Raw genomic sequence first — 18,435 nt, 5'->3', positions numbered from 1 at the left:
TAATTATTCATTACTATTATTCTTGGAAGAGTGGTTCTTTTGTGCTTTTTTCTCTAAATGAATTTCTTTTTTTTAATCTTTTAATTTACTTTCATGAAGTTTATGTGAATCAAACCGACTTTTAAACCTTAACTAATCCTAAAAATCTGTGTTTTGCACTTTTATTTAAGATATAGACTCATTTTTACTTGGTTGTATTGATCTACTAACAATTAACAAAACTTCTCTTAACAAAACTTATTGGTACAAGTTTAGAAACTTTTGCTTTCACAAATTTCACATAGAATATCTTGTTACCATAGGCATTTTCAGAAGCAGCTCAAATAATTTCGTTTCTATATAACGTATTTCGTTAGAGACTTTTTTTTTCTTCCCGTTTGACAAAACTCTTCATGGTTTATATTTGATATACAACCTCGTCATTTTTCTTTTTCCACTGGTTGGGGAAAAAATTTCCAAAACTTCTCGACGTTATTTCTTGTGATTTTAGCAATTAAACTCATCGCAATACCCTCAATAACCTTTATCTGATTATCTCTACTTACTTTGATCCAACCATAAAAGCAAACAAAAGTCTCATTGGTTTTTGTAGTAAAGTAGTAGTATCATGTCATTGAGGAGGGTAAAATGGTAACTTCAACTGAGAAAACGACAAGAATTTCGTATCTCACTTTGAAGAGGGAGTTGATAGCGGGAAGATGGCACAACTTGCGAGAGCTCACCAAATTTATCATGCACGGAAAAGCCTGCCCATCTGCATCCGCACATGTCAAAAGCTAAGGCCTCCAAATTCCGTTGCCCAAAATACCCCGTTATCCAAATTACTCCAACCAATTCCATCATCATATGATATGAATACTCTTTACGTACCAATTAAAATGTTGGTTTTCTAAAAACAGATTTGTACTAGTAATTTCTGACAAATAATTCATTTGTGTATATAGTTCTTAAATTTTTTTAGCACCAATTCAAAATGATCTAGATTTCTTATTTGATGAACAATATTCAAAATAGTTACGTACAAAAGTATTTTACTTTTAAGTCAAAAATTACAAAACCTTTTTGTAACAGACCAAATTTTGCAATGGGGGAGTACTTTTTCACTTAAGTTGCAAAAGCGTCTCGTTTTTTTTGCATTAAAATCGGTAAAATACTTACATGATTCATTCTGCTTCTCCGATTGAACATCAAATGTGTTTTGTGCGAGAGGCTTTGTTCCACTCTTAGCTTAGTTGGGTGGTGGCAATTTATCAATGATGATTCCTAATAGGAACCGTTGACGGTCCAAGGTTCCTATAGTCAGACTTTGAGAAGATAGTTGAGGCGGTCACCCTCTCCTCTCCATGTTTTATCAAACGAAAAATGTTAACGAACGCTTGTTGGGTAATGAAAAAAAGCCCGCTTCATTGTAGTCAATTGCAAAGAAGCCAGTGCAATTCAATCACAATCATTCGAATCTAGTTTATTAGTAAAACACTTGGACAACTACGATCACCATTTTGCAGTCTAAAAGTGAACTACACTGCTACTTTTTATCACAAAAGCTGTTCAGCCACCACATGTATTGGATTGGATTAGTGGCCCAAAAATAAAGTAGTAAAACGTAGATAGTTAGCCACATAAAGTTAGGGCAGAGAGAATACACATACTAATAGGAATGTAAAAGGGCAAGATAGTCAATTGCATGTGGGTGGAAAAGGGGGTGCGGTGACCTAGTTGTTTTTAGGGTGCTGTACGTGTGTGTGGCCTCCTCAAAGGGTGCATGTGAATGTGGTATGGGCCAGCTAATAAGAGCTCATTGGAGAGAGAGAGAGAGAGAGAGAGAGAGAGAGAGAGAGAGAGAGAGGAGTTGGGCAGTGAGCACATGGGAAGCACATGCATTGATACAAGCAGCGCAAGAGAGAGAGAGAGAGAGAGAGAGAGAGAGAGAGAGAGAGAGGAGGGAGGGGGGAGAAAGTGTAGGCTAGCTTTGAGTTGGGATTGCATGTGAGAAACAGAGAGACAGTGAATTGTACAGCATGTTCTGCACATTCCCTGCATCGTACTGGATCCGGTGCCACCTCTCTCTCTCCTGTCTCTCTCTCTCTCTCTCTCTCTCTCTCTTCAGATTTCCAACCCCCCCAACCCAAGTAATACTTGCTTATAGGAGGAGTATTTAAATTACTGGTAGTATCAGCTTTTGTTTGTTACTACTGCGTGTACAGGGCTATAAGCGTACTTAGATAATGGTAATGGAGAGTGTTACTTAATTCGTTACACATGTCTCCATGTGATTTCCTAGCTATCTATGTATATACGGCATGTTTGCCACGTTTGCCTATTGCACGTGACTCATTACTTTATTACTATTATTGGGATGAGTAATACCAAAAGGGCTTTGCATCAAATTTGTCAAAGCAGTCGCGGATCGATTAACACAAAATTAAAAAAAAAATTAAAAAGAGTAAACAAATGAGTGAAAATGGAACAAATGAGAGTGTAAAATCATTCCCCGATTACTAGTACTACTATCGCATGGTTCCTCTTTTGGTGTGTATTCGATCTCATGGGGGGATATTTCGCGTAACGAGTGTATATCTTTTTCATCTCACAACCGCTTATATATATATTCGTTTCATAGGAAACTTTCGCGTATTCTTGTTTCAACCCCATGAGATTTGGTGGCGTTATGTAGGGAGGGACGGAGTTAGAATTTACATAGAGGAGAGGCCGAAACTTAGAACTTAGAATTTCACTTATTCACTCGTTTTTTGAATTTTTAAGTTTTTCTTATAAAGAGTTAGAAATTCAAACATGCAATCTAAGGTATAATATACTGCAGAAAAAATCATTGCCGTTTTTTTATTTATGCTTGGCAAAACACACATACACACATAAAAGAAAATAATTTTCCCCAATTTATAGCCACTTGTTATATTATTATTTGAAATTTGAGGAGGCTGACATAGTACATTATGTATGAATATTTAATGTGTATATAAAATAATATATTTAAGGTGATTTTATCAAGGTTAGAAGTGATACGGGCCTCCTCACGCTTACCCGGTGCATGCATAAATTTATTGAAATTCTAGCCTGAGAAACCTTCGTTACCCGGTGCATAAGGAACAACTATATATACATGGTAGCATAAAAATGTACAAGAACTCAATGGCCTCATATTCAGGGAGTAACGATACACACGTCCACATCATAAAATGTACGAGAATTGAGACGCCGATCGATGATTCATTACTTGTCACGTACCCGAATGGCCGGTATGAAATCATTTCGACGGAGCTAATTAATAGTAGTACCTTGGTGCATGGGATACCATCGAGATCATTAAAGTCTAGGGTTCATTTTTTCTTTACCTTCTTTTTCTAACATATATAGCGGCTGTATTTATTTATTTATTTATTTATTTATTTATTTATTTATACCTTTGTTTCAAATTTGGCAACTAACTACTATCAGCAGCCATCCTCGATGTTCGTTAAATAATGCCTTAAATTCCCACACATGTATGCATATCTGGAAACAGCTTAAGATTGTCATAAAGAGGTGTGAAAAGGCAATAAAATGGCAGAGATCGATAAAGCATGAAAAAGTGAATTACACTAATAATTTTGTTCTTATTTTACTTCATTATATGTAGCAAATTTAACATGTTCTGGAAGATCTAGGAGCCTCTAGCTGGATGAACTGAAACCAAATGGGATGTTCCAAAATAATTGTCCCTTTTTAAAAATAGAAGTAGAAATTTGATAAAATTCTTAAAGTATCCCTCATATGTGAATACAAATAGTGCAAAATAGATAGAATATAGGAGTATATGGTGGAAAATAAGTGTAATGATTGCATGTCCCTTAAAAAAGTTAAAATTCCCAAGAGAGACTCATTTAAAAACAGAGGGGGGGAGTATTGTTCATCACAAGAACAGAACACTTCGGCCAACCACCTGCATATGCTTGTGTAGGTAGGTGCTCACGCCAAAACGTACTCAAAACTTTCCGAAGAGCCTTTCTTTTCGAAGATGAAGAATAGGCTAACCATATGATGAACAGTCATCGGAAGGGAAAAATAAAAAAAGCACAACACTCTTCAAGAGTGTAATTTATTTATATTGTATTAATTATCATTTTTTGGTAACGCAAAGTGTCCCCGGACCAATTTGCATGCACCACGAGACCAAATCTCTACGGCAAACTGAAGACTGTAATTGATAGATAGAAATAGGGACATGCATGCCTAAACCTTGTCCAACCTTTCGTACAAGCCCTGAATCACTCCAGATTCTACCAAATTAAGTTGCCCCAACTCGAATCAATAGAAGTTTTAACCTAATCCAAAAGTCCAGTTACAAACTTCCAAAAATTGCACAAACCCTTCGAATTTTTCGATCCAACCAATATCTAAAAATTCTGACTCCGTCGTTGGGTGGGTCCGTGCCACACCATTATTATGCCATGTGCTAGCCGAGTCCTTTATTCCTTTTGTGTGCTGGTCGACAGAGGCCACCGGCCTCCCTTCGAAATCAAAACAATCGAGGTGATCAATGGACCCTTTTTGGTCGAAACCATCTGGTGAGTCCTGGTCCACTTGTTTTGTCTAACCACGTACCAATTTGGATTTTGTATCTTTGGTTACTTTATTTGTTTGTCAACTATTGGGAGCTGTCTATGGACTATAGCTAGTGGGCACAAATAGGTTTTAATGCTTACGTTTTTTTTCCCGGAAGAGCAAGAAATTCATTGATAGCAACAAAGTTACGACCTATTATGTGCAGCTATTATAACAAGAAGAGAAAAGGCGTAATTAATACACGCCGACAACACAGTAAAAACCGAAGGATACATATCATGATGAGAATGCAAAGTCTAGATATACAAATATTACTACCGTCTATGCCTGGATTTCTCAAGGGAAAATGAAGGCTAAGGATGTGTTTTGATAATTAATATCTGCCAAGGATATGCTGAGAACATTTTTTAATGCTGAAAATGTCCTTGGCGAGTATTAATTATCAAAACACGTCATGAGCCGTCATTTTCCCATTTCTTCGGTGCCCAATTTGACTTGAGACTATGTTGGACCAAAACCCTGCAGCTGTAGTGGATTGGGCCTGTATATAGCAGAGTTGGGCTTTTCACATGGACAGTGGGCTTTCAGTGGGATAACTTCGGTAGCAGCTCGTAATGGATTATGTTAAGTTTGACATTAACTACTTTTTTTCCCTTGAAAAATAGTATATTTGCTAAGTTCCGCTAAAGACTTTTTGGCCTTTTTTCGTTTTGTTATCATTCAATTTTTTTTCCCGCATTTGTTTGTTTTGCGAATTTTTTTTTACTCCTATTGATTCTCTCGATGAGAGGAATCGGAAAAATAAATTTTTTTAACTTTTACCCTAATATTTTTTGTAATATTCAGGATAAAATCCAAAAAACTTGATTTTTTTTTTTGTGTGGATATTTTCAAAAATATTTGGGTAAATGTCATAAATTTTTACTTTATCAATTCATCTCGTCAAGACGAATCAATAGGGGTAAAAAGTTTGTAGCAAAACAAATAAACACCAAAAAAAAAATTGAAGGAGGACAAAACGAAAAAATCCCAAAAAAACACTTAGCGAAACTTATCTGCTTCGATTTTTAGGTGGAATACTTGCATAGATGATAGATGATGATAAAAAAAAATTGCAAAGATAAATACGACAGTGTTCCGGTTTACTCCCTTAAAAATAATAAGCTTATTGAAATTAAAAAAATATGCAATATAGATCTTGTTGAACCCTGCAAAAAAATTCAAAAATTATTTTTATGAATCTATTATTTTTAAATTTAAAAATAAATACTTATTTTTTAAGTACTTATTTTGGGAGGTATAACGGGGAATGATATGGTCAAAGTTGCATAGATAAATTAACATAACATATAGAGCTCGGGCAACGACCACATACTCTGACAGGTGACAAGGATACTTGGGAATCGGGATAGCTATAAGGTCATCCACAGTGGTATAATCAAAAAAAAGATAACCAAAAGTTGACACATCAGCTTTTGATTATTCACTTAAGAGGTTGCTAAGCTTAAGCTTCACTATAGTCACTTCTAGTCCATAATCAAAATATGGGATCCACTACAATTTCATTCTCTCTCCCCCCTGTTTCCCGTCATTCACTTTTCTCCATTTACGTTTTTTATGAGTTAAAATATATTGATTCCCTCTCTTAATTTTGAAAAAAAAATCGGTGACTTCCTTCCCTCCTATTATGATTTTTCCTTCTTCTTTTTTTTCGGGGGTGGGTAGTAGAAACTGGAAAGAAGAGTGAAATACCTTAATCCGGCGACGATGAATTGAATTGTAGATGATCGAGAGATATGAGTTTCACTTTTGGAGAAAAGAAAAAGAAATAGTTTGTTGGCGAAGTGAAAAAGTTATAGAGTAGCGAAAAAGCTTGGCTACATAAAAAATTTATTCTTCAATTTTATTTTTTTAACCAAAAAAAAAAAAAAAGGGTGGGCGAAGAATGGAAAAAAAAAATACTAGTTGAAACATGTGTATATACAAATTTTGGAACTAGTTAACTTATGTGGTATAGGATCCACAAATTTTGATTATTGAAAAAAGTTGTTAGTTTTGGTTATCCAAAGCCTAAAATTTGATTATTTTTAAGGATGTTGCTAAGTTTGATTATACCATTGTGAGTAATTTTTTGCACCAACATTGTTAACTTTAAAAACAATTGACATTTAATTATACCAATGTGGATGGCCTAAGAACAAGGGAATTCTAGATTGATTATTGCTTTAAAAAAAATTATAAGATTTCACATTTTAGCATGAGTTGCCAAAATTTTTTACAACTTCTTTTAAATTATGATGATTAAGCTGAAACAAAAATTGATTGTGTTTAATTTAGAAAAGTAAAGATTAATTTTCGAATTACTAAAGACTCAAAATTAGGTACCAAAAGCACCCCAAACTCAACCTTTTTAAAAAATATACTTATTTTAGACCATTTCAGTTTTTAGGAATTCATAAAATCCTAACATTATTGATTAGAAAATTTTTGCTGAACATTCACAGGCACTTTTTAAATGGTAAATTTTTTAAATTTACTATTTATCATTTTATCTTAAACACAATAAGCCCCATTCCACTAATTAAAATAAGTATTCGTACTTTTTTTTCAAACAAGTAACTTAATTTTTAAATTAAAAGTGATTCATTACGAAAGAAAGACATGTTTCGTAAAATAAAAAATAAATAAAAATTTTAGCAGAACAGGATCACGATAGATTTTCCGTAGAAAAATTGATCAAGTGGAGCAGATTATTCTCATAAATACACGCGTAAACAGAAATGGAGTACTATTCAAAGTCGTACGCCGGGATAATATACTAGAAAAAATACCCCTCTCTCTCGCTCTCTGACTCTCTCTCTCTCCTCTCTCTCTCTCTCTCTCTCCGGTAGACCCATGCGGAGCCACCCACCCCTCGCACCGGTTTCGACCAATCCTCAAGTTTTCTGCTTTACGCCTTTACCGATTCTAAGCAGAATACCAATCTGTTTATAGATCCCAACCTCATCCTCGTATGTTCTCTCTCTCTCTCTCTCACTCTCTCTCCATGCGATGAATCCGATGGGCCCATCTTTAGAATCATCTTGTAGGGTTGGAGTTCTTCTTTGGACCTGTTTCCGATTACTGTTGTTGGGTTTTCTCCTTCATATTTTGCATGGATCTAGAAATTATCTTTTCCATTTCTTTTTCATTTTTTGGCATGATGTGCCATTTTGTCAAATCAGCTTCTTTTCATAACTAGGGCAGATTAATGATTTCCAGTTTTCCCTGAATCAATTCCTTTATTTTGGTTATACATCTGCACCGTGTTTAAGATTGTAAAGCCCGTCTGTAGTTTCAAAGTTTTGGCTTTACTTTACTTGTATTTGGTTTTCACTAATTGGCAAATGCTTTGTGGGGTTTGTGAATTTACACAAGCTTTGACTTCGTTGATCACATAGGCAAAAAAATACATGTTGGGCAATAATTTTTCTGAAATTTTATTCCCATGTTTGAGACTTGAATTGGGGTAGTTGACTTTTCATCTTATTACAAATGATTTCTAATATTTGCCGATTAAAAAAAAAACGATTTTATAATGTTAATTTGACTTGCTGCTGTTAGATTCCAGAGAATCATGGAAACGAGACAAAATTAGAACTTCCTTCCCTTTGTAACCAAAAATAAATAAAAAAAAATTAGAACTTGACCTGCTGTTTTTTGGTTGCCCAGAGAGCCAATCGTATTGGCTACAGGCCTACAGCCGATATTATGTTTTTTGAACCGCTCTACAGCCAAATACTTATCTTACAATATTTGCTTTATTGTGTGTGTGTGTGTCTCTGCAACCAAACATATCATTTAGACATTTACTCTTACGTTAATAGATAAACAAAGTGTTTAGTTTCATCTATGTGGTGTTGACATAAAAGTTTTTTAAAGCTCTAACTTAATTCTTGTTTTTCCTTGAAGTTTGACAATTGGAAGAGTATTTTCAAGGGGGCTTATTAGACACTGAAGCACAGTATTTGACCAAGCTTGATGTCCAAGGATTCTGATCACTGGAATACATACAGGGTAATTACTATCTCATGGTATTTTCTTGATGTGTTGATCTTGGTAGCATTTCATGTAAAAGAATCAGTGTCGTATTTGTGTCAAATGCATTGATTTTAGCATTTCACCTGTGAGGCTGTGAATTGAGCTGTGCGCTTGGAACTTTTTTGTTTAGTTATCTTTCACACTCCTGGCTCGAGTGTATGCAATCCAGTAAAGATGAAAGTAATGGATGAAGGTTCAAGAGTAACTTAAGATAGATAGGTATCTGAAATCGGATATCATGTTCTGACCTTTGGATTGGTCTTAGTTATGTGAATCAATTTTCTTTCCTGCAGTCATTCATGATTCGCAATTTCGTGATCCAACTATTGATTTTCATGTATTCATTAGAATTTAGACCAAAGTACCGTGTTAGTAACATGATCTTCTTTTCAAGTCTGTTTCCTACAAGGCAATAAGCAAACACCTGTAGTAAGAGCAATGTTCTAAAACTCGGTACTCGGTACTCGCTCGGCCGGCCACCTTGTACCTTGTAGGCCGAGTACTCGGCAATTACTCGGTGATTACTCGGCGAGTAGAAATTACTTGGAATTTTTTTTTTATATGTTCCCCAAATGATATTCATAATGCATAATGAGAAGTTCAATGTTCATAGTTCAAACCAAATGAAACTAAGTACAAAATTACTAGTCCATTGCAAAGTTTTACTAGTCCATTGCAAAGCTTGACGTTCAAACCAAATGAAACCAGATACGAAATTAATAGTCAATTACAAAGTTCAACGTTCAAACCAAATAAAACGAAGTACGAAATTAGTAGTCAATTATTCCTCAAAGAAGAAGAGGAGCAGCAGCAGTAGCTTGATTGGTGTGTTCACTCGATTAGGGTAAGTATAAAACTATACTGAAATTACACTAGCGACCCTTCAAATTTAACATATTATGTATTTTACCCCATTTTTCAGTTTTTTTTTGGATTTTCTCCCCACTTCCGAGTAATCTCGTTTTACCGAGTAATCGGTACTCGCCGAGTAATGCCGAGTAATCGGCTGGCCGAGTAATTCCTCCGAGTAGCCCTAACTCTACTCGGCTAGGCACCGAGTACCGAGTACTCGCCGAGTATTTCCGAGTTTTAGAACACTGAGTAAGAGGTTCGAAAGTGGAATCAGATTGTGCTGTAGCCTGTAGCTCACTTTTGCTTCAGTGGAATGTGTATGAGATGTTCATGATGGACATATAACTTGTCACCCCTACATCTTAACTTTTTAGTGCTTTGGAGATATTTTCCTCTGTGCTGAACCTGAACATGGAGATAGCTGTTGAAGTATATTTTGTTTTTTGTCCTTTCCAGGGAATGCGTGTGCGGCAATCATTTTTGAGGCCCTTCATTGTCATAAACTAGCACTGAAACATATTTCGTTCTAATTCTAGTTTCCATTTGTAAGCTGAAAATGTTGTCTGAAGAAGTTGTGAAGGCTGTCTTTCCATTTCTAGAAGGGACTGATCTTGTTTCTTGTATGGGAGTAAGTAAGCGGTGGAGAGAAATAGCTCAAGATGATTATCTGTGGAAGTGCCTATGTGCCAAGAGGTGGCCTTCAACCTGCAAACGACCATCACCTCCAACTGTAACTTACTACAAACTATTCCAAACCTTCCATAAACGCCAACAGGGTCGGACGCTTCTACCACCAAGACTTTCCTTTAATGAATTGGAGTTTTACATCGACATTTGGACAGAAGATACGTTAATATTCTCAGAAGTGGTCCCAGGCCCTGTTCTTGAAAAAGGAATCGGGGTCCCTCCGTCTGGAGTTGGGGACATGCTTAGGTTTCATCTAGAGAGTCCAGAATACAAGATGACACTACCGGTGGAGCCACGGTTCAGCATTCCTGAGAGTCAAACAGTTAGCGTCTCTGTGCTTGTGGGACGCAAGGATTCAGACAGAGTTGCTCGTGTTATCGACAAGTCAAAATTTGATTATGTTGATCGTACGGCCTATAGAGCACTTGCATATGACTACCTTGACTTTTCCCCTTTCTACCCGTTTGTGGCTGGTATCCGAGCGTGGATTTCCCTGTTGTTCATGGATTGTGGTAATGAAGGGGTGATTGATGTCTTTGGGATTGAAATGGATTTCTGTAATAATGCTAACTCCAAGGAAGAAGTCTTGTGGCTATTAGATATGCTTGATTGGAAATGAAGGTTATAATTGAATGTGACATCCGGTATAGTTGGTATGATTGGGAATTGGAATATGGGTTGGTGTGAATGGGAATCAGGATGTCTGTTGGCCGGATGTGACTTCCTTGCGTGCATTCATTTTGTTCACGATCAAGAATAATAATTGAGAATAATTTTCATTGTGAAATACTGTACCATTTCTTCTCAGGGTTGCGCTCACCGCTAGTAATGTTGCCTGAGAAGGTTTATCTTGACGTTTTTCAGAGACCAACTCTCAATTTATTCGCACTGTTAACTATGTTGTATGTACAGTTCACTTGTTGCTTAGCCTATCTATGATGGAAATGGGAAAGCTCTGGCTAGTTTATTTCCTTCCCCGGAGCGGTTCACATGTAGTATTTGGTGTTCACCGTTGAAACAGATTACACCATCTTGCTTTATTTTGCCTTTGAAGCCTCTCTTTTGTTTGAAGATTTTGCTTTTAAAGCCAAACTGTTATCGATTTGGATTGTTTGGTGGTTGGTGCTTTGCAGTTTCACTCAGCCCACCCTCAAAATGACGGTAACAATAATACTCTGGTGATCATATTTTGGATTCAATGTTTTGAGTTCTAAATCCTTTTCGTTATGTGGAGTCTGTACTTCGCTGGGCAACGTGCTTGGCGACAACTAGAGTGCCGTGGTACTTGAGTGTAATATCAAGACGCGGTCACAATGGTACCTTGTTTTAGGAAGTGTGCTGTAACCAAAGCGTGCTCAGTGACACCTAAAGTGCCATGGTACTTGAGTGTAACATCAAAGACGAGGTTGCAATGGTACCTTGTTTAGGAAGTGCGCTGTAAACCAAAGCAACAGACCGTAGGACTGGAGTACTATTCTTGAAACATTGTTGGAAGTGATACTAAGGATCACAGCAAATCCTCATCTGTTTTTGTTATGTTGACTATTTTTTATTCCTTGTCTCTGTAACTTTTCCAAAATCTTAGGAATCGTTGCTTCTACAGCAAAACATTATAACACTGGGGATTAAAACACAATCTCGGACACAACTCACAAACCATATTTTGTTCAAAATTACTTGGCTCCATCGGCGTACAATGTAAAGAACATACAGACAAGGCTGCACTCGCGAAGTTGTTTCGGTTTACAGCTAAAGATCCAGACAACTGCTAGAGAACTGAAACATTCAGTGCAACATTAGAAGAAAACTAACGGTTACAACATGGAAGCAGACATTTTTTCTCCCACAAAAAAAGTAAGCTGAGTTTTATGGGAAGGCAAAGCATCACAGCTCAAAGTTGAAAAGTGACGACCCAGCATTATGACCAAGGGGTGGTGGGAGTCAATATGGGCTTCCAAGAAGTTGAGGTAAACTTCCAGGAACAATCGACTCACACCGGTGAAAGGATCCAACCTACCTTGTTTTTTTTAGGTTGACGATCACTGGCAGTAGCAGATATAAGAGAAGAATCCAATTCGATCTTGCCATAAGAGATAGAAGAATCTGGCATTCAGGTCAAGGGGGCAGGAATGCTTTCCTCGATTTTTGCATAGCTTGCTCAACTAGGTAGAGGGTCTGGCCGGCTTTCCTCCATCTTTGCGTAGCTTACTCGACTAGAATGTAAAGGGTCTTGATCACTTTCCTCAATTTCCCATAACTTACTCGACTCAATGATAGAGGGTAGTTGAAATGGTGAGGAATAGCGAGATGTGCAAACGTCAAGAGCCATACCTGTAAAAAAACACCTTGGATTGAGCAAAGTTTAAGATTATTAAAAGCTGAAAGTTACGAGATGATACTAATTTAGCTGTAGTTCCTCAGTGTTCATTGTTTCCCCAGTGCTCAAACCATCAGTGAAACGCATAGATGATTGAAGTTAACACCTCGCATAAGAGATGAAAAACTGCGGAAAGATGAAAACCTACGGAGAGAACCACTTCTAGTGAAGTTGGTTGTTCATCTGACTAGGGTTTGAGTTCTACAGGGGGCGAGGCTTTGGGGGCCAAGGCTATTGATAGCCTCTCGAGCCCCAATGCTAACTCTAACACCCCCACTAACTCCTGCTGATGTATACAGTGTTGACCAAAAAAAAATCTTGCAAAACTGAGAAGAAAAAACACCCAAGATGGATGAGATAGTTCAAGAAACCACCATAGTTACGGAGTCATGTTAAACAAGGCAATGACAAAATCATGCCAATGTTCAGTCATCGGGAAAATACTAACACATCAAAGGGGGCAGGGACAGATCCAGAAATTTTCTGTAGTGGTGGCACCAATTTCTACTAACCTTGAACACAAATTTTAGTCGAACCCAATAATATAAATCAAGATTTCATTATATGCAAGACGGTTTATAATATGTATGCTTTCAAAAGTTCCTAAACATAAGTATACATGTATGTATCTCCAGATGTGAGGGCGTGCGACGGTGGAATGCTTTCTTTTTTCTGAGTTTGCGCTATTTAACATTTTTTTTATGCTTTTCCAAAAAAAAATGGTATCAAGTGGGGGCACGTGACCCCACTTGCCCCATAGTGCACCCGTCCCTGAGAGGGGGTTACATAAGTAGATGCAGATATATTGGATTAGACATAGAAAACAACCACCCAAAGTGGCAAAAACTCGATAACAACATGAGCAAGACAACAGGAAAAGGATGAAAAAATCTAACCCATATATAGTTGTGCCTGCAGATGACGCAAGTATCATCAACTGTCTGATGAACCCTACTAGAAATGCTCAGCAGTGGTGAATCCTTGTGGAAATATCTGCTATTCTTGACATACTCACAGCATGTTGGTTGGGTCCCAGTTCATCAGCCCAGTACTGTAGCCAAAAAAATACAGTGTTCCGTTCAGTCCCCAGAGATAGGAAACATGCCCTAGAAATCAACGCAGAAAGATATTTGGCCTTATTAGCCTTTCCAGCCCTGATAACATGAACTACAAAAAAGATGCAGGAAGATGACATCATGAAAGAAACTGCAAGCAGCACTTCAAGCATTCAATTGGAAATGCAATTTTATATGCTAAAAGAACCATGCAACTCAAAAGAAATAAAAAATAAAACAAATCAAAGTAAAAAATATGGAAAGAGACGCAACAACTCTGGACCTGATCAAGGATAGAAACAAACAGCAGTGGATTTGGGTAGTTCCATGAGGCTGGTTAGACATCCAAGGTTTCATCTGCCAGTACACAAAATCAAGCTTTATGAACCCCATGGTGGTAAGTTACATGTTTAAATCCAAAAAAAAAAAAACAAAATAAGCAAAACTAAGAAGAATGTAAACGCAAACACATGCAATCAGGTAAGGACTACGCCATCACCGTTTGGATAATTAGAAATGACACACATTGACACAAAGGAGGTCAACTCATGCACAACTTTAAGCTTTGTGAACTTGCGAAACTGACATGATTTGTCTGATACATCACCGCAACAAGCCACTAAAAAGTGCCTAGTGCGCACGCATAGATACTAGTAGTACAGCTAAGATACTAGTAGTGCTAAGATCCTTTTCACTTCAACAGCTAAGCTTGTTAAAGTGTTTTAAAAGAGTTTGCCCGAAGATCCAAAGTTCCAAAGAAGATCTTGCAGATCAGACAAGGTTCAAAGGTAATCAGAGAACTCAGGCCTTCCTTCAAACTCAAGTAGCTATAATTTCCATTTCCTGAAGTAGATCAATAGCAGGACAATTGACACCTACAATCTAGTAGGTCTTGCATTCTCAGGGATGAATGGGGACTCCTTGAAGTTTTCGAGTTTTTAACGCCATAAATAGTGGCGATAACCATGACACAACTATATATTTGAGCTACACTTGCATTTTTTGACTGGAAATCAGATGATAAAGCAGGTCCCAAGGGGGCAGCAACCTAATACAAGGAAAGGAAAGGAAAAGAAAAGCAAACAAAAAAAGAGACAAAAGAGAGAGAAGAAAAAAGACAACCTCACAACTAAAGACTCCTAACAAATCCATATCAATGTGCCTTTAACATCCTAGGATACTCTATACGTCATGTACCGCCTTTTTATCCATGAACAACATGACCAATATATGGACCTGAAAAATGACCAAGTCGTTACATTATCCGGGGATTTTCTCAGGACTACTTCAGACTCTTTCACTTTAGAAACAGGTCCAAGCCCACTTCTGAGACACGTTCGGTGCAAAGGGAACCTTGAACCAGTACAGACTCTTGCACATAATCAAAGTAATTATGAAATGCCAACATATGCAAGTTGCAACTTTCTTTTTTCTGCTATCAAATGTTGCGTACTTCCACAACTCTATTGTAGTTACCTGCTAGTGCTATCTACTAAATGGTAATGGGATTAAATGAAATATAACTTCCCATTAGTAAAAGATAAGAGAATAATACGCCTATGCTCACTAATGGGCGAAGAGCTATACTAAATTTTGCTTCTCAACATTTAACGATGTCTAGCTGAGAGATCCAAGGGATGTAGTACTCAGTGGATAGGTTTTACCATAATCAAAACACACACATAAATGGTTTTTGATGAGTACCAGTTTCTCAGTTTGCTTTAAATTGTTACGATGCTCAGACATCAGTGTAGATAATTATGTCTGATCCAAAACTCAACAACTTCCTGAGGAAAGTCTCAATGACACATCACACTCTATATGAGAGGCCTGTAGTATAGGAAAGGAAAACTCAAACTTCTGTAAATCTTCAACATCATATTCAAGAGAGCCCATCTCCTGGATAGCTTCCCTTGAAGCAAGTAAATGCAAAATGGCATATATATCCTCCCATTCAGGGTGTAATTGATCCCCAGCAACAAATGCAGAAACCTGGTCTTTGATCTTAATCCAAGACCAACCAGGCTCCTTTATAACACCTTTTGACCTCATCAGCTTTCTTACATCGGCTGCTTCCCGCCACCTCCCTTTGGCAGAATAGATATTGGCAATTGTAATATGGGTCCCAGCACAATTGGGATCCAATAACAAAATCTGCTCTGCAGCACGTCTTGCACGATCAACATCACCATGTAATCTACATGCTCTTAGCAGAGTTGACCACACAACATCATCCCGGGTGAACGGCATACTTCTTATCATGTGCTCAGCATCACTTAATCGTCCAGCTCGACAGAGTAAATCGATAATGCAACCATAGTGTTCTTTTGAAGGATTAATCCCATACTCCTCACTCATTGAATTGAAATAGTGATAGCCAAGATCAACAAGCCCAGCATGACTACAAGCAGTAAGAACACCAATGAAGGTCACAGAGTCTGGTCTAAGACCGACCATGGGAATCTTCTCAAACAAATCAATAGCTTCTTTGCTGTGACCATGTTCAGCATATCCATTAACCATTGCTGTCCATGACACTATATCATCATTTTCTGTCCAATTAAATACCCTTGAAGCTTCTTCTATACTCCCACATTTGGCATACATATTGATCAAAGAACTCCGTACCATAGCTCTGTGCTCTAATCCAACGGACAACACGTGAGCATGGAGTTGCTTCCCTTGCTCGAGAATGGCCATATTTCCACAAACACTCAGCACACTGGCAAGAGCAAACTCAGTGGGTTTAGGGCCGTCCTTTCTCATCCACGATAGATACTTGAAAGCTTCCTCGCCATGACCACCTTGAGAGTACCCGGCAATAATAGTGCTCCAAGAAACAATGTCTCTTCTGCTCATTCCATGAAAAACCGTTGAAGCTGAATTAAACTGCCCACATCTTGAATACAAGGTCATGATAGAATTCGCCACCGACAAAGTGTCCAGAAGACCTACGATTAAAACATGAGCATGCAGTTGTTCACCCCATTCCATCCTTGCAGTATTAGCACACGCAGAGATGATTGCTGCCAAAGTGTATTCATTGGGGCAAACTTCTGATTCTTGCATTTGTAGGAATGCTTGAAAAGCATGATTCTCTTGGCCCATTTGAACGTATGTTGTTATTACTGTGGTCCATGAAACCACATCTCTGGTCTTCATCCTTTCGAATAAGCGCAAGCCATAAAGCACTTTCCCACACTTGTTGTACATAGTAACAAGAGTGTTAGCGACAAATGAGCACGCAGCCAAGTATCTTTTAGTTGCCTGGGTGTGGATTTCCCTCCCATAATTCAATGCACCCGTATTAGCACACGCCTTCAACGCAATAGCAAATGTATACGAGTCATATTCCTCGCCCGATCGCAACATTTCCGAAAAGTATCTCAACGCCTCAGCATTGCCGCCTGCGTGTACAAGCCCAGTTATAATTGCAGTCCACGAAACAACATTTCTAAGAGGCATTTCTTCAAACACTCTGCAACCCTCCCAAACCCTACAAGTTTTCATGTACATGTCAAGAAGCGCACTACCAACGAAAACAGAGTTCACAAAACCAGTTTTAACCGAATACCCATGTAATATCTCTCCATGTTTCTCATTCAAGTTGAGTCCACAAGCCTTGAGAGCAATACTAAGCGCGAAGTCGTCCATCGCAAGATCAGGCTCTACCCACACTTTATAAAACAATGTCAACGCCTCAGACGAATCAGAGGCGTTGACATAGCCAGAAATCATTGTGGTCCACGAAACTACATTTCTTTGGGACAACCTATCAAACATTTGGCGGGCATCTTTCAAATGACCTGTTTTGACCAATTCCTTCAACTTACGGTTGACCTCAAGCACATTAACTGGATAGACATTACTACTGGTACTCGTTTGAGTAAACTGCTCCTTGTTTTGCACTAAGCCCTGAAGGGCTCTGGGTTCATTGAAAGCAATCCTTGAAGCTGTATAGAACCGCCTCACATGAGCCAGCCTAATAGATAAAACCATGTCCGTATTACTCTATCAAGCATAACAGTTATGTAACTGAACTGAAACGACAAAGGAAGATCCAAACCCACACCTTCACTTGCATAAACCCAGTTGATATAGCACCGGTTTATTAAAGGATGTGTGAAAAACCTTTCTCAGTTCTTAAGGCTCCGTTTGGAACTTAGGAAAGTAAAAGGGAAAAAAAATGGTTAAAAGAGGAAGTGGGTGGAAAATGTATTGTATACTCAAAATTTAATTTTCTTATTTTTCACTCACTTTCTTTCCAAATTAAGTTTCTGCTTTTTTTTGGGTTGGTAGAGGTTGTACTAGGTTGGTGCACGAGTGTGCCAAAATAGCCTTGTAAGAGCAAATCGATCGTTGGTGTTAAAATGACATTGTCAAAATAATTTTTACAATGTTAAAACAGTTTTTTTCGCACAATCTCAAAATCAGACCATTAGATTACGCTCATCCCGTTTTCCGATGCAAATCAAATGACTTGAATAAAAGTGAGAGTTTAGCAATTGCCAAGGTTGATCCAAATTTGGCATTGAACTTGGCATAAAGGCGGGCAGGGAAAAAAAATATGGCATAAAGTTGGAGAAGATTTTTCTATCTTGACGCTAAATTTTGACTTTAACCTGAAACTTAGTACAAATGTGGACTTGCTCGAATAGGTTGGCCCATTGACGTTGATCAAGTCACATAAAGTGCGTGCTCGTGCAGAATTGTGAAAGTGTCTCTAAAAAATATTCTAAACTATTAAAATTTGTGAGGGCAAAAATTGAGAGTGTGGACGAAGGCGAAATTGAAGGATTATGTGGCTAAGGACTTGGATCA

General features: G+C 37.7%; 2 protein-coding genes across 8 annotated transcripts; one reads left to right on the top strand and one right to left on the bottom strand.

Annotated features, from left to right (window-relative positions):
• The first annotated feature begins 7,350 nt into the window (after positions 1 to 7,350).
• On the top strand, positions 7,351 to 11,157 carry LOC131336232 (F-box protein At5g39250). Of its 4 annotated transcripts, none has more exons than XM_058371993.1 (3): positions 7,351 to 7,574; positions 8,515 to 8,619; positions 9,952 to 11,157. In XM_058371993.1, the coding sequence occupies exon 3, from the start codon at positions 10,052 to 10,054 to the stop codon at positions 10,799 to 10,801; it is 750 nt and encodes a 249-aa protein (XP_058227976.1). In that variant the 5' UTR covers positions 7,351 to 7,574; positions 8,515 to 8,619; positions 9,952 to 10,051; the 3' UTR covers positions 10,802 to 11,157. The 4 variants fall into 4 exon arrangements, with proteins under 4 accessions (XP_058227976.1, XP_058227977.1, XP_058227978.1 ...); XM_058371994.1 differs by having other exon boundaries at positions 7,424 to 7,653; XM_058371995.1 differs by lacking the exon at positions 7,351 to 7,574 and adding an exon at positions 7,630 to 7,648.
• Positions 11,158 to 11,809: 652 nt separating this feature from the next.
• LOC131336231 (putative pentatricopeptide repeat-containing protein At3g47840) lies at positions 11,810 to 17,816 on the bottom strand. Of its 4 annotated transcripts, none has more exons than XM_058371990.1 (4): positions 15,319 to 17,816; positions 13,898 to 13,971; positions 13,456 to 13,665; positions 11,810 to 12,685 (listed from the first exon to the last, which is right to left on the bottom strand). In XM_058371990.1, exon 1 carries the CDS (start codon positions 17,611 to 17,613, stop codon positions 15,391 to 15,393), a length of 2,223 nt encoding a protein of 740 aa, XP_058227973.1. In that variant the 5' UTR covers positions 17,614 to 17,816; the 3' UTR covers positions 11,810 to 12,685; positions 13,456 to 13,665; positions 13,898 to 13,971; positions 15,319 to 15,390. The 4 variants fall into 4 exon arrangements, with proteins under 4 accessions (XP_058227973.1, XP_058227971.1, XP_058227972.1 ...); XM_058371988.1 differs by having other exon boundaries at positions 11,810 to 12,513; XM_058371989.1 differs by having other exon boundaries at positions 11,810 to 12,513; positions 13,456 to 13,610.
• Between the last annotated feature and the right edge of the window lie 619 nt (positions 17,817 to 18,435).

This window comes from Rhododendron vialii, chromosome 8a, assembly GCF_030253575.1.
Source record: "Rhododendron vialii isolate Sample 1 chromosome 8a, ASM3025357v1".
Taxonomy (NCBI): Eukaryota; Viridiplantae; Streptophyta; class Magnoliopsida; order Ericales; family Ericaceae; genus Rhododendron; species Rhododendron vialii.
This window is presented reverse-complemented; position numbering and strand designations above follow the sequence as displayed.